Source organism: Phalangium opilio, unplaced genomic scaffold (genome assembly GCF_054372755.1).
Source record: "Phalangium opilio isolate 3A_F unplaced genomic scaffold, DU_Popi_V2 ptg000098l_1, whole genome shotgun sequence".
NCBI lineage: Eukaryota > Metazoa > Arthropoda > Arachnida > Opiliones > Phalangiidae > Phalangium > Phalangium opilio.
The window spans coordinates 1,104,546-1,119,846 of record NW_028324201.1 but is presented as its reverse complement, the minus strand read 5'-3'; the positions used below and the strand labels follow the sequence as shown (position 1 = coordinate 1,119,846).

Below are 15,301 nucleotides of genomic sequence, written 5' to 3'. Positions count from 1 at the left end.
AAATAAAAAGTGTATTTGCCTGGAAATAAAAAGTGTATTTGCCTGGAAAAAGTGTATTTGCCTGGAAAAAGTGTATTTGCCTGGAAAAAGTGTATTTGCCTGGAAAAGGTGTATTTGCCTGGAAAAGGTGTATTTGCCTGGAAAAGGTGTATTTGCCTGGAAAAGGTGTATTTGCCTGGAAAAGGTGTATTTGCCTGGAAAAAGTGTATTTGCCTGGAAAAAGTGTATTTGCCTGGAAATAAAAAGTGTATTTGCCTGGAAAAAGTGTATTTGCGTGGAAAAAGTGTATTTGCCTGGAAAAACTGTGCATGACTGGTAACAAACTCCATCTAGCGTTTAAAATACTAATCTGTTAAGAATTTAAGATTAAGAAGAACATCGACGAAATGATCCTTGCCAGGAAATGGAATCATGATTGACGTGACCGAAATTAATGATCCAAGTAATCAAATGTGATTTTTCTAGAAGGGGAAATTGTGGTGGTTTTATATATTTAATATATATAAGCGACCCCACCTTAGTAACATGAATTAAAAGAAGGGTGATCCAGCCTTGGCTGTAAACTACAGTGTGACCTTAGCAGGGCTGTTTTAGTCAGTTTATTTATTAATACTATGAGCTGATAAAATACAGTATACATTTAATTTTTTTTTTATTTATTGTAAACTACAAAAAGCAAGCTCAAACACTGTTCTAACTCTAATAAAACAGCCACGAAACTGTTGCTATTATGTGGGCTAAACCAGAATCAATGAACTACATTTTGTCAATACCAACAAAGAAATAAATAAAGATAAAACTTTTTCCATCGGAAAATTTGGAGGGCTCAGAATGGTTACTCAATTACTTGCACAGCCAAGTCACCATGTAGGTTCTCATGAGGAACAAGCGTAGTTGTTTCGTTTCCCCCAGTAGATGGAAGTCCAGCTCAATTTTCAATATAGGAATAAATGTGTTAGCCAGGTCAAAGGCAACAATCGCGCATTAAACAGAGTTAAACTATTCAGCAAATTACAAATTTATTTTATTTATTTATTTATTGTTGGTACATAAAGTCAGAAATTGACTTATGGAGACCGCCTTGTACTATAATAATTCTCTTGTTTCAGAGATTAACTGAAATTTAGTATCTTTGTAAATTTTGAATCAATTTTAGCAAAACCAGATTTATTTTAAATATTAAAATTTAATCAACACTTAATAGTTGTTCATTGAAAACTCAATATTTTAAAGATAGAATTGTCCTTTAAAATATACTCCTTCTTACCTTGTTAATCTAATGAATTTCAATATTTTTTGTTTAAAATTAGGAACTATCACAACCCATGAGCCATTAGAAATGAGGTGATAAACCAACCAGCCTAGATTTCCAGTCTTGCACCACAGACCTGCTTGCTCAATCAAAAGTATCTCGCCAACAAGCAAGATCTTGCACCTTCCCAGAACAGTCTGAGGAAGACTCGGAAATAGCATAGGCTTCCTATTTCTTGGAAACAGCTGGAATAAGAATTTAAATTTGAGATGTTTAATTATCTTTTTAGATTAAGATCATAGGGCACAGGTCCTATGGACCAATTTAATATTTGAAGTCTGAGGGGGTCACTTCAATCACCAGACCAGTTGTGGAAAAGGCTTATTTCCAAGATTGATGGTCCAAATCCAATGGAAATCGCCTTTGATATGCTATATCAAAGTATATGGGGTTGGTACTGGTAATAGTGAACTCTTTTTACACCTGAAACTTTCAGGATATGAAATATGATATTTTAGACACAATTCAGTATTTTCAGCTTTTAACTTTTTAAAATTTTACACAATATTCTATTTCCCAAACCCCTTAGAGGACCCCAAATGTGAACACCCTGACCCTAATTATTGCACGCTGGACACAAATGTGAACACCAATGAAAATCAAAGGGGAAGAAAAAAAAGATACCTGGGGCCTAAATTCCTGTTTGTTTGTTTTCTTTTTCAATTAGGAACTATGGTCAGTGGCCCTATCTTGGAACTCTTTCTCAAGCTCTTTGGAAAGTCAGATTTTTCAGTACCTAATAAGTTACTGAAGTGAACAAGCAGACGAATACAATAAGTTTGAACTATTGCCGATCGATTGCGCCCATTTTCAGATTGCTAAGACGCGTACTTTTCCTGAAAAATGGGTTTTAGAAAAGGTCGATTTCAGCCCTAACTTGGAACGGTCCGTCCTAAATTGGAACGCCCCCGTCCCAAATTGGAACACCCCGTCCTAATTTGGAACACCCTAATTTAAATACAAAAAAATCCGAGTTTTTGTAAAAAATATTAAGCAAATAAAATTAATTAGCGATGCTACGACCATCTAGCGACCAACGCTTACCCTTTTATACCTATACATGTGTTTTAAAGGGCACTGACTGTCATCTGCTTAGAGCTCCAAAAATTCGCGCGCTATCAGTTCATTACGGTTAAACATTGTAAATTAAATGCACTCTAACGCTCATGTACGGTATTTCAAATGAAATAATTACGAAGTTAAATCAAAGTAACCTACACTGCTATGTTTTTGTGCCAAAAAGGTTGTTGAATCTACATTTTACATCAAGTGAGTGATGATACGGTGTTTGAAACCCAACATCACTCGGCCAAACATGCTAAATCAGCTAAAAATGGCATCACGTTTATGACTAAATCTGGATACTAAGCTAATAATTCCCGTATCTTTTCCGCATTTTAATCAACGCTTACGGGACCAAAATCAATAAACAGGTAATGAAGCAACGCATCTTTTAAGGTCTTTTTTGTTGTCCTTTAGTGAGCAAAACATTAGTTATGGATGTAAAAAGATAGAGTAAATTTTCGTGTTTCGGGGTGTTCCATTTTAGGCAAATGAACTTAATGAAGACATATTTTCTATTCGAGTTTTCTCAATAATTTTTAGGCCTAATCTGGCGTTTAAAGTGTTTAATTTGAAGAGAAAGATATGAAGTTTTCAAAGGAATTGTTTTCGTAAGCCTATGGTTTTCCCATTGGCCGTGAAAGCTTATTTCCCTAGACCCATGGGAGAACTTTCCCTTCATTGGGGAAAAAATAAATTATGCGAAATATGAGTTTGTTTAATTATGCTTGTATCTTCTCTGGAATTTATGATAGAGTCTTAAGGCCGTGTTTTATGGATAGAGGGATTTTCAATCTTCAAATTGAACCCTTAAAATATTCATTTGAAGCTCTCAAACTTAAGTTATGACGATTTTAAGAAAAGCGTTCCAAATTAGAACTGTTCCAGATTAGGGCGGCTGACCCTAGGGCTTTCTAGCCATAACAGCTCCATTTGGTAGGGAAATAAAAATGAAAGTTTACGGATATTTGACAAGTGAAAATAGTATATTGTTTAAAACATTACCAGAAGTAAATTTACTTCTGACAATACCAGAGTCAAAATGTCCAATAATATGTTGAGAAGTCATATTTTATTCAGTATAACAGCCAGTCTGGGAAATAGCACACTTCCTCTGGTCCAAAACCAGTTTATTAATTCAAAAAGTGGGGGTTACTGGTCCTCGGGACCAGTTTATTAATTGCAAATCTATAGGAGTACAAAGGCTGGGACCACTCCGGAGTGGACCACTTAATATTTCTACATACTGTCAGAGCTGCGCTGACATGGTTCTAGGTTTTATGTACTGTCTATTTGTTTTATATATATATATTAATTTCTATAAAACACTACTGGGAATTTATTTTTTCCTAAAGAAGGGGAATTTAAAAAGTGGTCATGGTGACCACTGGACCCCCAGGCATTTAATAAATAAACTGGTCAAAGCAATTTTTAAACTGGTCATTTGCCCAGTGCCACCGCCTTATTTCTCACCCTGGTCCCAAGGACTAGTTTAAATTTCCCAGACTGATAACAGCTGACCTTTCCCGTCAAGACCAGGTAGTGGATTCCAGGCAAATACACCTTTTCCAGGCAAATACACTTTTTCCAGGCAAATACACTTTTTCCAGGCAAATACACTTTTTCCAGACAAATACACTTTTTCCAGACAAATACACTTTTTCCAGGCAAATACACCTTTTCCAGGCAAATACACCTTTTCCAGGCAAATACACTTTTTCCAGACAAATACACTTTTTCCAGGCAAATACACTTTTTCCAGGCAAATACACTTTTTCCAGGCAAATACACTTTTTCCAGACAAATACACTTTTTCCAGACAAATACACTTTTTCCAGGCAAATACACCTTTTCCAGGCAAATACACTTTTTCCAGGCAAATACACTTTTTCCAGGCAAATACACCTTTTCCAGGCAAATACACTTTTTCCAGACAAATACACTTTTTCCAGGCAAATACACTTTTTCCAGGCAAATACACTTTTTCCAGGCAAATACACTTTTTCCAGGCAAATACACTTTTTCCAGACAAATACACTTTTTCCAGACAAATACACCTTTTCCAGGCAAATACACCTTTTCCAGGCAAATACACTTTTTCCAGGCAAATACACTTTTTCCAGGCAAATACACTTTTTCCAGGCAAATACACTTTTTTCCAGACAAATACACTTTTTCCAGGCAAATACACTTTTTCCAGGCAAATACACTTTTTCCAGGCAAATACACCTTTTCCAGGCAAATACACCTTTTCCAGGCAAATACACCTTTTCCAGGAAAATACACCTTTTCCAGGCAAATACACTTTTTCCAGGCAAATACACTTTTTCCCGGCAAGTACACTTTTTCCAGGCAAATACACTTTTTCCACGCAAATACACTTTTTCCACGCAAATACACTTTTTCCAGGCAAATACACTTTTTCCAGGCAAATACACTTTTTCCACGCAAATTCACTTTTTCCAGGCAAATACACTTTTTCCATGCAAATACAGTTTTGGGCGTATTTCCGACTATAATTCTATCTTTTCCTACTATATTTTGGAACAAACGAGCGGTGGAACTAATGAGCGGTGGAACAAACGAGCTTTGGACCAAACGATATCCACTCGTCACTACGCCTCCGTGGTGGTCATCCCCAGACGGGCCCCTCCTCCCATCATACACAAAATGGATAATTTAAACCTCCCCCGGGTTTTTCAGGGGCGAACCCCCAGCAGCATCAGCCAGCGCGTGGCGCCGAAAACAAGATAGAGAGAGACTGAATGTAATAAGTCAGTCAAGGTCCGGGATAAGATTAAAATAGGGGTGGTGGTATTCCCTTTACTGCATGGTTGTTTACCAGGTAGATTTTTGAAAAGACGCTTTACAAGTGGAAAAGTACCCCGCTCCCTCTATACAGAATGTAGCCCGAAATCTTATGTCGCAATGAAATATAAACTGCGAAAGTTGAGGGGTTTGGGGGGAACTACTTCTCATCGACTATTCATTTGTGATTTTCTCTCATGTTAGGAAATTTTTCCACGAGACGTGACAGTCATTTCAAAAAGGCGGAAGATTCCTAATTGGAATGCAAATTATATCCAGGATACCTTGAATTAATTAAATAGTAATAATTAGGCTAGGGAATTTAAATATGGGCTAAAACGTTAGGAAGTTTGATTTCTCGGGTTGACGAAAACTGCAATCATGCAACTGGTTTAAGCGCGGTGTTCCGCTTTACGAGAAATACCAGGAATACGTATTTCTTGAAGAATCGACTTTGTTCATGACAAATCATATCCTTAAAATCGTTGCCATTTATATAGGCTTATATTGTTATAGGCTTAAAATATTATGGGAAAATGTAAGGAAATCATCTGAAAATATATAGTTTTAAAAGTAAGCCGCGGGAACTTGAAGATCTGAAAATTGATTTAAGATTTAATTCATCATTGAGTCGCTTTCAATGTTCGCCTATTTAACAAAAAACCCACTGTTTTTTTACAATCTTTCTGGAACAAAGCCGACTTAACGTGACGCAATACTCTAATTCCGAGTACATCCCTTGATGGGAAACTTCCGTTTTCCACCTCCCGGATGTGTCATCCATATCACTCGTACACGAGACGCGAACATTTGTCAGGCTGACGCGATCTATCTAGTTTAAAAGCGGCTGTCTTTCTTAATTTCAACTCATTTTAGACAGTACAATGTTGCATTCCATCATTTGCGTCTTGTTCCTTAGCTCCTTTCAACTCTTAAACGCCTTGAATCAGACGGATAATTATTTCGTAGGTTTCGTTTAGTACACGTTGACGTTGGCGTTTAAATTTAAAGGTACATTTCAGGATGAATCGAAATACGTCGAAGAAGTTCGACGTCACATGCAAGAGGTCAGAGGTCAGAGACCAATTTGGTGACGAACTGAAGGACACCTACGAGCGGGACATTACCGATTATATTCGTCGACGCAAAAGATCGAGTAGTACGAGCACTTCGCTTTCCCACGCATTTAATCACGCATAGTTTATCGGTACCATACCTCAAAGTAGCTATAGTTACCATTTTGAAAAGAATCTACTTCTAGGGTCGGATTGGGACCGATCAACGAGTCGTTGTTGCGCGACATAATAATAATCTGGCTAAAGACGAATTTCTTTTGTCAGTTGGCAAAGGTTGCGATTTGCCTAAGCAAATCGGTATTAACGACGCTTGCATGTGTCAATCGGGACCTCACAAAACCATGGTCGAGTTGGAAATGATCAACGGAGATATATCCGGCAACACCGTAAATCAAACGAAAGATAAACTCGGGAAACATATTTTAAATCATTTCATTCATTGGTATATAGTTGCAAATACCGTGGTGCATTTCCATCGACAGATGCAGCAGTTCTTGCTCTTCACCCACGCACAAATGCGTCGCCGTCGACAAAGAGATGGTCAAAGTACCGGTAAGTACGCGTCTTCGAGTCGCGACCTTAAAAGGCCCGGAAGGTTTCCATTCTAAGTCCCACCCAAAACTTAGATGGAAGTCAATTAGAGACAAATATGTCCGAGAAAAGAAAATTATGGACGGACAGAAATTGAGCGGCAGTGGTTGTTCGAGCAGAGAGGTATGGGACCTCTACGAAAGCCTTCATTTCCTTAAAGACTCGATTAGCCACAGAAAGTACTTTAATACAAGAAAAATAAACAGCCAGATTTAACGATTCTTGTTTCCGCGCAGAACAATTAACAATATGTCTCAAGCAAATAAAGACGAGGCGGCCGATAAGAATCCTGATAAGCCAGAAGATAGTCATGAGGAAATGGTTTTTGAACATGAAGATGAAGACTTCATTATCGAGGAGCCAATTAATGAGGCGGCAAATGCGCTGTCCGATGCTGACCAAGGAAATAACAGTTTGCCTAAGCCAAGAAAAACCAGCTCTACGTCTAGCTTGAGTGCAAGTGACAGTCGGCCCAGTACGTCTTCAAGCAAACGTGAAAGTGAAGAAACATTTATGAAATCAGCCAAATATAAAAAGCCAAAACAAAAGGTTGATGCCTATGAACAAACGTTCTGAGAGTCAAGCTACTTCTCATTTTCGAAGCGTCATAACTCGGCCCCTTATGTTTCCATTTCTACGAACAACGGCTTAAATAAAAGGCAAGGGTTCAGTCTTTACATAGAAAATATACAAATGTTTAGGATATGGCTATTTTTTCTGAAATATTGGAAATTTATGATTTAGAATCGGTTGATTTTGACTAAAATCAAGCGCAGCAACTAAACGGTTCAGTGAAGCATATTTTTTGTGCAAGATGAAATGTCAAGCGCAGTTTGAGCTTTAATTTGATGTATTGAACGAGCGCCTACGATGATTAGAACAAGAGATACAAGCCGTTTTGTGTTCTCACGTGGCCGCCATCTTTGAAAGGCCGCCATTTTTAAATGCTACGGATTTGAGACGTCCATCAAGTGTTATCAGCCGTCCATAAGCCTCATTTTTCAACCTTTAAAGTTTCGTCTGGTACCACCTATTGGTACCGATCACCCCCTTTTTTTGCACCTATCTCATGGACTAAAATATTTGGAAAGAAAATACAGGTAAAATCAATGCTAGCTCCTGCAATGCCATCCCAGAGGATCCGGATCGTTTATTTCTGTTGAGCCTAGAAAAGGATTTTAAGTCTTTAAATGATAAAAACAAAAGAAAAGCAAAACATGCACTCATGCAAGTGCTCGATGATTTGCTTGAAGAGGAAGAACGTGACAAATTGGCAGAGCAAATTAATTAATAATCTGTATTTTCATAATAAAATCATTTTTATTAAACGAGTAATCTTTAACGTCCTTGGTATTCCATTTTACCATTAATAGTAAAATATTCCTTATAAGAATCTCTTATCTGTATGGCTCCTCTTCTACATGCTCTACCTCCTTGCCGAGGAAGCCCGGTCATATTACTGTTATGGTTAAGTCTCCATTCCCCTTTGACCAAATTTCCATGTTCATCAATATGGTCACCGTACTTGATTGGACAATACAAACGCCTATCAGTTTGTTCTTCCTTCGTCATCAAGAAGTTGTGCAAACATACTGCAGCTTTTACAACAGCCTCAGCATTCACTGGGTCAAGAGGTATAGGGCTTTGCAAACATCTAAATCTAGAACTGAGAATCCCAAATGAATTCTCAATGGTCATCCTAGCACGAGACAATCTATAGTTGAAAGTGTCTTGATCAGCTGGGAGATTTCTGCCAGCATAAGGGCGCATTAAATTGGGTTTAAGAGGAAAGGCAGCATCACCAACAAAACAAAACGGAAGTTCAGGCCCATTTTCTTCAATTTTTCTTGGTTGCGGAAAGAAATTTTCATCTTCAATTGCTTTCCCCAACTCTGAACCACCAAAAACACCTCCATCACTTATTCCACCGAAATTTCCAATGTCTACAAATGTAAATTTATAATATGCGTCGCACACCGCCATCAACACAATACTGTAGGTTCCTTTGTAGTTGAACAAGATGGCCCAAGGGCTGGGCCTTAATAGTAATTTTACACGGCTCACGTGACCCCCCGTATAGTTGATCTCCAATAAATCGTACAACTAAAAACATTTCTGAAACGCAATCGTGTATCCCCTTAATTTCTAATAACGTCACATTTCAAATAATATTAATGAAACTAAATTGTGCACCCCACTAAAGTATAATTTTTAAAAACCATACGAATCAAATAATGTATCTAAAACAAAATCCTGGATCCCCTAAACCAGAAATCACTATGACCGTAAACCGTCCCCTCTATTTTACGAAACCTAACCTAACCATTCAGCATAATCTCTGATGTATCACGCGCACAAAGTGCAGCAGTGCACGAAAATTATCAACTTGTTTCTTTCACTCAAAAAAGCCCGCGACATTTAAACTACCTTTCTTTCCTCTCTCTCTTCTCCGAGCGGGATGCCCCCTCTCCCTCTTCCCCCTCTCACTAATATACCAGGCAGGCAGCGGAGCTTCGTTTCCCTCCGATCTGGGTTCCATCTCTCTTCGTATCGCCATCGCATACGCTAGCGATCTCTCTCTCCCCGCACCGTTTTCCCTCTCTCTCCCATCGTAAGCGTACGCGAGTAAGCGTACGCGAAACCGGTTTCGCGGACGCGTCCGGCACAGGGGATTGGTGCCCTTTCTTAAATTTTAACGGAATAAAATTCCGTGTAAAATTAAAAACATAGAGTCAGAGTTAGGAGGTGCGACCAATTCAATATGTTTTCCGTCCAAGGAGCCAACACAATTAGGGAAATTCCACTTTTGAAAATAATTTAACGCGGATGTCATCATTGCTTTTTTAGTCATTGGTGGAAGATATATTGGCTGAACTGCTTTCCATATGACGTTACAAGTCTTTGGTACAATTTTAGCAACGGTTGATTTACCAATTCGATACGCTAATGACAAAGTTCGATAGCTATCTCTAGTTGTCAAATACCTATAGAAAAGCTAGTAAATTTACAACCAATTCAAATAATTAAACATAATACAAATATTACCTCAATGTGATGTAAAGTCTTTCTTTAGCAGATATGGCTTTTCGGTAATGGGTGTCTTGTTTAGTTAAATTATCTTTAACGAGACTCAATAAATAATCAAATTGGCTGGGTGTGACTCGAAACACTTCTCTGTACATATTGTCATTATGATATTTATAGCAAATTCTCATTTTCGGTATTAAATTGTGGAAGTCACCATCTACAGGTCGGTCCTGAAACACTTCTCGTACCCATATTCTTCTCTTTTTTTTTATTCGATTACGGTGACTTAATATCAGAAGAGAAGCTATTACTTTATTATTGAAACTTAAAATATTCTTCTGTTTGGAACACACAGGTGCCATGTTTAATTCCTACAGGAAAGAAGCAACCTCGATGACGAAATCATTTATGACGTCAAAATATAAGCGTACGTTATTGGTTGATCCTTTGCGAACAACGCAAAACTTGCAAAAATCTTTGGCACGCCAAAGAATTTTGCTCTCTTCGCAAGCCTCGCTTAGTAGACGTTTTTTCTGGTGTGAACGAAACGCGACGGATGAAAGCGAACAATGCGAATGCGGCGAACGTGGCGAAAGACGCGAAAACGGTTGGTGTGGACGGGCTATAAGTCCCACCCAAAACATGCAAGACGAATGCAGAGTCATCGAAGTTGAAAAACACAAGAAATGCGATTGCGTTTGCGCTCTCAGCGAAGCCAACTGTAAAGAGTTCGAAGTAATTGGTCTAGTCCTAACCTTTTCTCGCGAGTATTTTAGCTAATTAGTTCCCGGTGTCGTCTCTCTCAGATCTTTAACAAGAACACTTGTAAATGCGCCTGCAAGATTAATCCTAGCATGTGCGGACCGAAAATGAGACCGAATTACCGAGAATGCAGATGCGACTGCAAAAACAACAAAGAATGTTCCAGCGGTTCCCTATTCTACACCGATACTTGCGAGTAAGTTAATTTTAATATCGGGCACGCCCATAAATAGACCGAACAACTTAAGCGTGGATTTATATCATGGCAGATGCGAAGAAGAAACTTACGAAGACTATAACAGCGTTTAAATTGCAGCCTTCTTAATCAAAATTCCTATGGGGGGGGAAGGGTCCTTTCCGATAAAAATATTTTGGGACAAAACTTGCGCGAGAATCGCGTGTTGTAAATGCTGGAAAACATCTCGAAAAGAATAAAAAATTTATTGGAAAATTTAATAGAAATGTATTTTTCTGTTTACTACGCTGCATCCCACGGGAAAAAGGCAAGGTGCGCTCCTCTAGATCCGCCTACAAGAACAAAGTTCGCCCTCCTTTAAACTAGAGTTTATAGCTAGAAACGTTAATCCTCTGGCAAACGACTAAAAGCTTTTTGACGATTCAGGTTATTTTTAATCGTTTGGCTTATTGTTTCTGTGAGTGCTTTAAGTGGCACGTCATGCTACTTAACGCGTGCCTACAGAGTAAACCTTATTCCGATAATAAAGCAGTAGCTCCGATTGTCGAATCAAACTTAGGTTTTAACAAATGAAGGGTCGATGTCACAATCTGACTCTGTCGGTAGCCGCTATCGATGTAAGTCAATTAAGTAATCGAATCTGTCCAATTTCTCGCAAGGTAAGACTAATAATTAGGTATTGTAGCCGTGCGCGTTGTTAACTGTCGCGGACATGGGGGTTATAGGTACTAACTACAAAAATGAGTCCTCGTTTGTAAAATAAAACAAAACTTAAGTTTATTGGCAAAAGATTGAATTTAAATTATCTCCATTGAGGAGTTAAAGAAGAAGCGAACTGCACTGCTTCTTTACTAAACAAGAACTGCCTTTCTCAAGCGAGAAAAACTAGCCCCTCTACTTTAAGGGGATTTCCCTTTTTACAAACAGGTTTTGGGGTCTCTTGGCCACCATCAGAGCCAGCCCGCCTTATATAGAGGCTTGGTCGAAAAGTAAAAAGGGGTACAGCAAGGATACATATGTGATAAATATGTTGACAGAGAATGGACAAAATCTGGCCGTTACAGTACTATCCCCGAATGAAGCACAACGCCTTCAAACTGCGCCACGTCCTTTCAACGGAAGGCAATTCGACGGTAGTCGGCCTGAAAGGGAGAGATTTTCAAATCCTCGAAGCTCTGTCGCGAAAATTGCGATTCCAGTGAGGATATAAGCTCCGTTATCCGAGGGACTAGTCATTCCGCGTAATAGGTGGACGGACGCAATTTCAGAGCATTTGACTAGTCGCTCACTCGCTAACTTTGAACACTTAACGAAAACTTATGTTTATAACGCAGATACCGGCTTTCAACGTCGTCCAACGGACAATGGGGTTTCTGCGACCAAAACATGCCGGGAAACCAGTGCTCGGGACTAATAGGAATGGTGGCCCGAAACTTAAGATGACTTAGATAGATGTCCCCCCACCCCCCTTTAGGACCACGCATATCGCTTTAAACGCTGAATAGGAGGTTGACGTGGGCATTTCAACGGTGACCCCGACTCCGGAACGCGGTCGCTTCGTGGACTTTTCGTTCCCGTAAGCCTACGACGAAATTACCTTCGTCACCAAAGAACCGGAGTCGCGCGATTTGGTCGACGACCTCCTTTTCACCAAACCCTTTCAAGTTCAAGTACAGACTGTTAAAGAAATCTTTGCGCGTTGCGTTTTTCGCACATATTTTACTATATTTCAAAAACTATTAGAGCTAGCGCTCTGGAATAAAGTGCGTTATAAAAGTTTTGCATTCCTCTTTCATATTTTACCCGTTCCACAGTTGTCCTTTGCATACTTATACCGGAAACCGGAAATGTCAAAATTATCAATATTGGATTCTCGAGGATATAAATGCGATTTTCGGATTCCTTGGGGTCGATTCATAATTGAAAAGTTTTCACCAAATTCAATTCGGATCAATAGGTCACGAGTAATCAGCCTTTATTCAAAATCTGGCAACTTTGGTTAGATTGGCGATAATTCATAATCGAGTATCGAATCTTTGTCGTAATAATGCGTGTTATATGTTATGGCACCTTATGCGTATATATATGATTGGTCTTGTGGCGCAATACTTTGAAACAAATCAGACGTTCATTAAAGGGATGGTGAAGTGGAAAATAAAGTAATTTTTTATTGATTTTTCCATAAGACAGTGAAACATCCAAGAAATAACACCGAACGATTTTTAAACTACGATTAGTTTGAAATTTCATGAATAATTTTAAATAAGGACCTCCGACCAATCGCGTAGCGCCCTGCCTTTTTATGAACAATTTTCTCTTGGCACGCTGCGTGTTGAATAAATTTATCGCGAGACTTGAAAAAATTTGCGCGATGTGACAATTGTGGCGCGAGACATGGAGCGTGCCACGAGAATTTTGTTAACAAAAAGGCACGGCGTTACGCGATTGGTCGGTGTTCCTTTTTTGAAACTATTCTTAAAATCTTAGCCTAACTTGAATATTAAAATCAATGGGAGGTATTTCCTAAATTTTTCATTGTGCAGACTGGTCTTATAATTAGTAGAAGAATCGATAAAAAAACCTTGATTTCCACTTCCCGCTCCCTTTAAGAGAAAACTCGCGTCTTTTGAAGAGGAGAAGCGGTTTGAAAATTTTGTTATTTGGGCCATGATATCATAATATTTAGAACCCATATTAATTACGTCTAGGTCTTCAGCCCGATTCATTGCAGCCTAGAGAAAATCTCATTCGTGATGGCGTATGCGCTTCACGAGATCCCTTCAAATAGACATATTCGACTATTCCAAATAAGAAACAACTTCAGAGGAGAGGGCTTCTATGCTTGGAATGTTCACTACGCGATTGAGCTTCGCTAAACGGAGCCTGAGGTTGGCTATAGCCTCCCGCGTTTAGCGCAAACGTGAGGCCAGGGATAGATTTAATTTTAGAAGTGGGAATAGAGAATAGAGTAATCTAGGAACGCGTGAAATTCCCGGACCCCCTTCCACGGAAAGGAGGGGTATGAAAGAAGAGGCGTGTCAAAGCGAGAAAGGTAAAAAGGAATAACGTATTTTTTGCCGATCCCGTCAGAAACGTCGTAAAAACCTAGTTTAAGTGAGCTAATCTGAAATTTTAAACTTTTATTACGGGTTGGAGGGAGGGGCTCTATACTGGGTTATGAGTCGGACTGAATTAAACGCTAACCGTTCTCGAATCCTGCTTCTAAAATTAAATCTATCTCTATTGAGGCTTAATAAAAGTTTTCGAAAAATTCTTCAAAAACGGAATGTTTTATTTCCCTCATAATAAAAGTCTTAAAACACAAAATTCCCTAATATCCCCATTACTCCCTAACTGCATTTATCACGCCCGAAGTAATATATTTATATAAATGATCGAGCAAGTAACTGCATTGATGTTTTTTTTCACTACCCCTCGATGCCCAAAAATAGTGTTTTTGCCATAGAAAATAAACAAAAGGAGTAGCAGACCAGCAGCGCAGAGACCAACTTCAAGTTTTTACCGTTCGGGCTCGGTTTAGCTGTTAGCTGTTATTTTTAGTTGTGATAATTGTTACCGGCTTTCATTTTTTCCATTTAGTTTTTAGGCTTTTCCATCGGTAGCTTTGAAGTTTGAACGTCAGTTTTGAAATACGCCTTTCCCATGCTTTGGTTGCGGTCGGCTTTATTATTAAGCCTCACCAGAGATATATTTAATTTTAGAATTAGGAATAGAGAACGGTTAGTGTTTAATTCAGTCCGTCTCATAGCCCAGTATACAGCTCCTACCTCCAACACGTAATTAAAAGTTTAAAATTTCAGATTGGCTCACTTAAACTAGGTTTTTATGACGTTACTGACTGGGACGGCGAAAAATACGTAATTCTTTTTTCCATCTGTCGCTATGAGCCGCCTCTTCTTTCATATCCCACCGTCCCGAGGAGGGGGGTGCGGGACTTTGACGCGCGCCTGGATTACTCTGTTCCCTATTCCTACCTCTAAAATAAAATCTTTCAATGGCCTGACATTTGCTCTATACGCGGGAGGCTATAGGCAACCCCAGGCTCCGTTTAGCGAAGCTCAATCGCGTAGCGAACCTTCCTAGCATAGAAGCCATCTCCTCTGAAGTTGTTTCTTAAATGGAATAGTCGAATATGTCTAGTTGAAGGGATCTCGTGAAGCGCATATGCCATCATGAATGAGATTTTTACTAGGCTGAAATGAGTCGGGCTGAAGACCTAGACGTAATTTATATGAGTTCTAAATATTATGATATCATGGCCCAAATAACAATATTTTCAAACCGCTTATCCTCTTCAAAAGACGCGAGGTTTCTCATAAAGGGAGGGGGAAGTGGAAATTAAAGTGATTTTTTATCGGTTCTTATAAGACCAGTCTGCATAATGAAAATTTAGGAAATACCTCTCATTGATTTTAATATTCAAATTAGGCTAAGATTTAAAGAATA

At 38.8% G+C, this 15,301-nt stretch overlaps 1 protein-coding gene and 1 long non-coding RNA gene across 2 annotated transcripts in view; both read left to right on the top strand.

Moving 5' to 3' along the window:
- LOC149632686 (uncharacterized) overlaps positions 1-15,301 on the top strand; it is a 356,891-nt gene that overhangs the window by 335,716 nt on the left and 5,874 nt on the right. The window lies entirely within an intron of this gene.
- LOC149632687 (uncharacterized) lies at positions 6,067-7,099 on the top strand. Its single transcript, XM_089851042.1, has 5 exons — positions 6,067-6,147; positions 6,194-6,341; positions 6,523-6,644; positions 6,709-6,810; positions 6,885-7,099. The coding sequence occupies exons 1-5, from the start codon at positions 6,067-6,069 to the stop codon at positions 6,897-6,899; spliced, it is 468 nt and encodes a 155-aa protein (XP_089707168.1). The 3' UTR covers positions 6,900-7,099.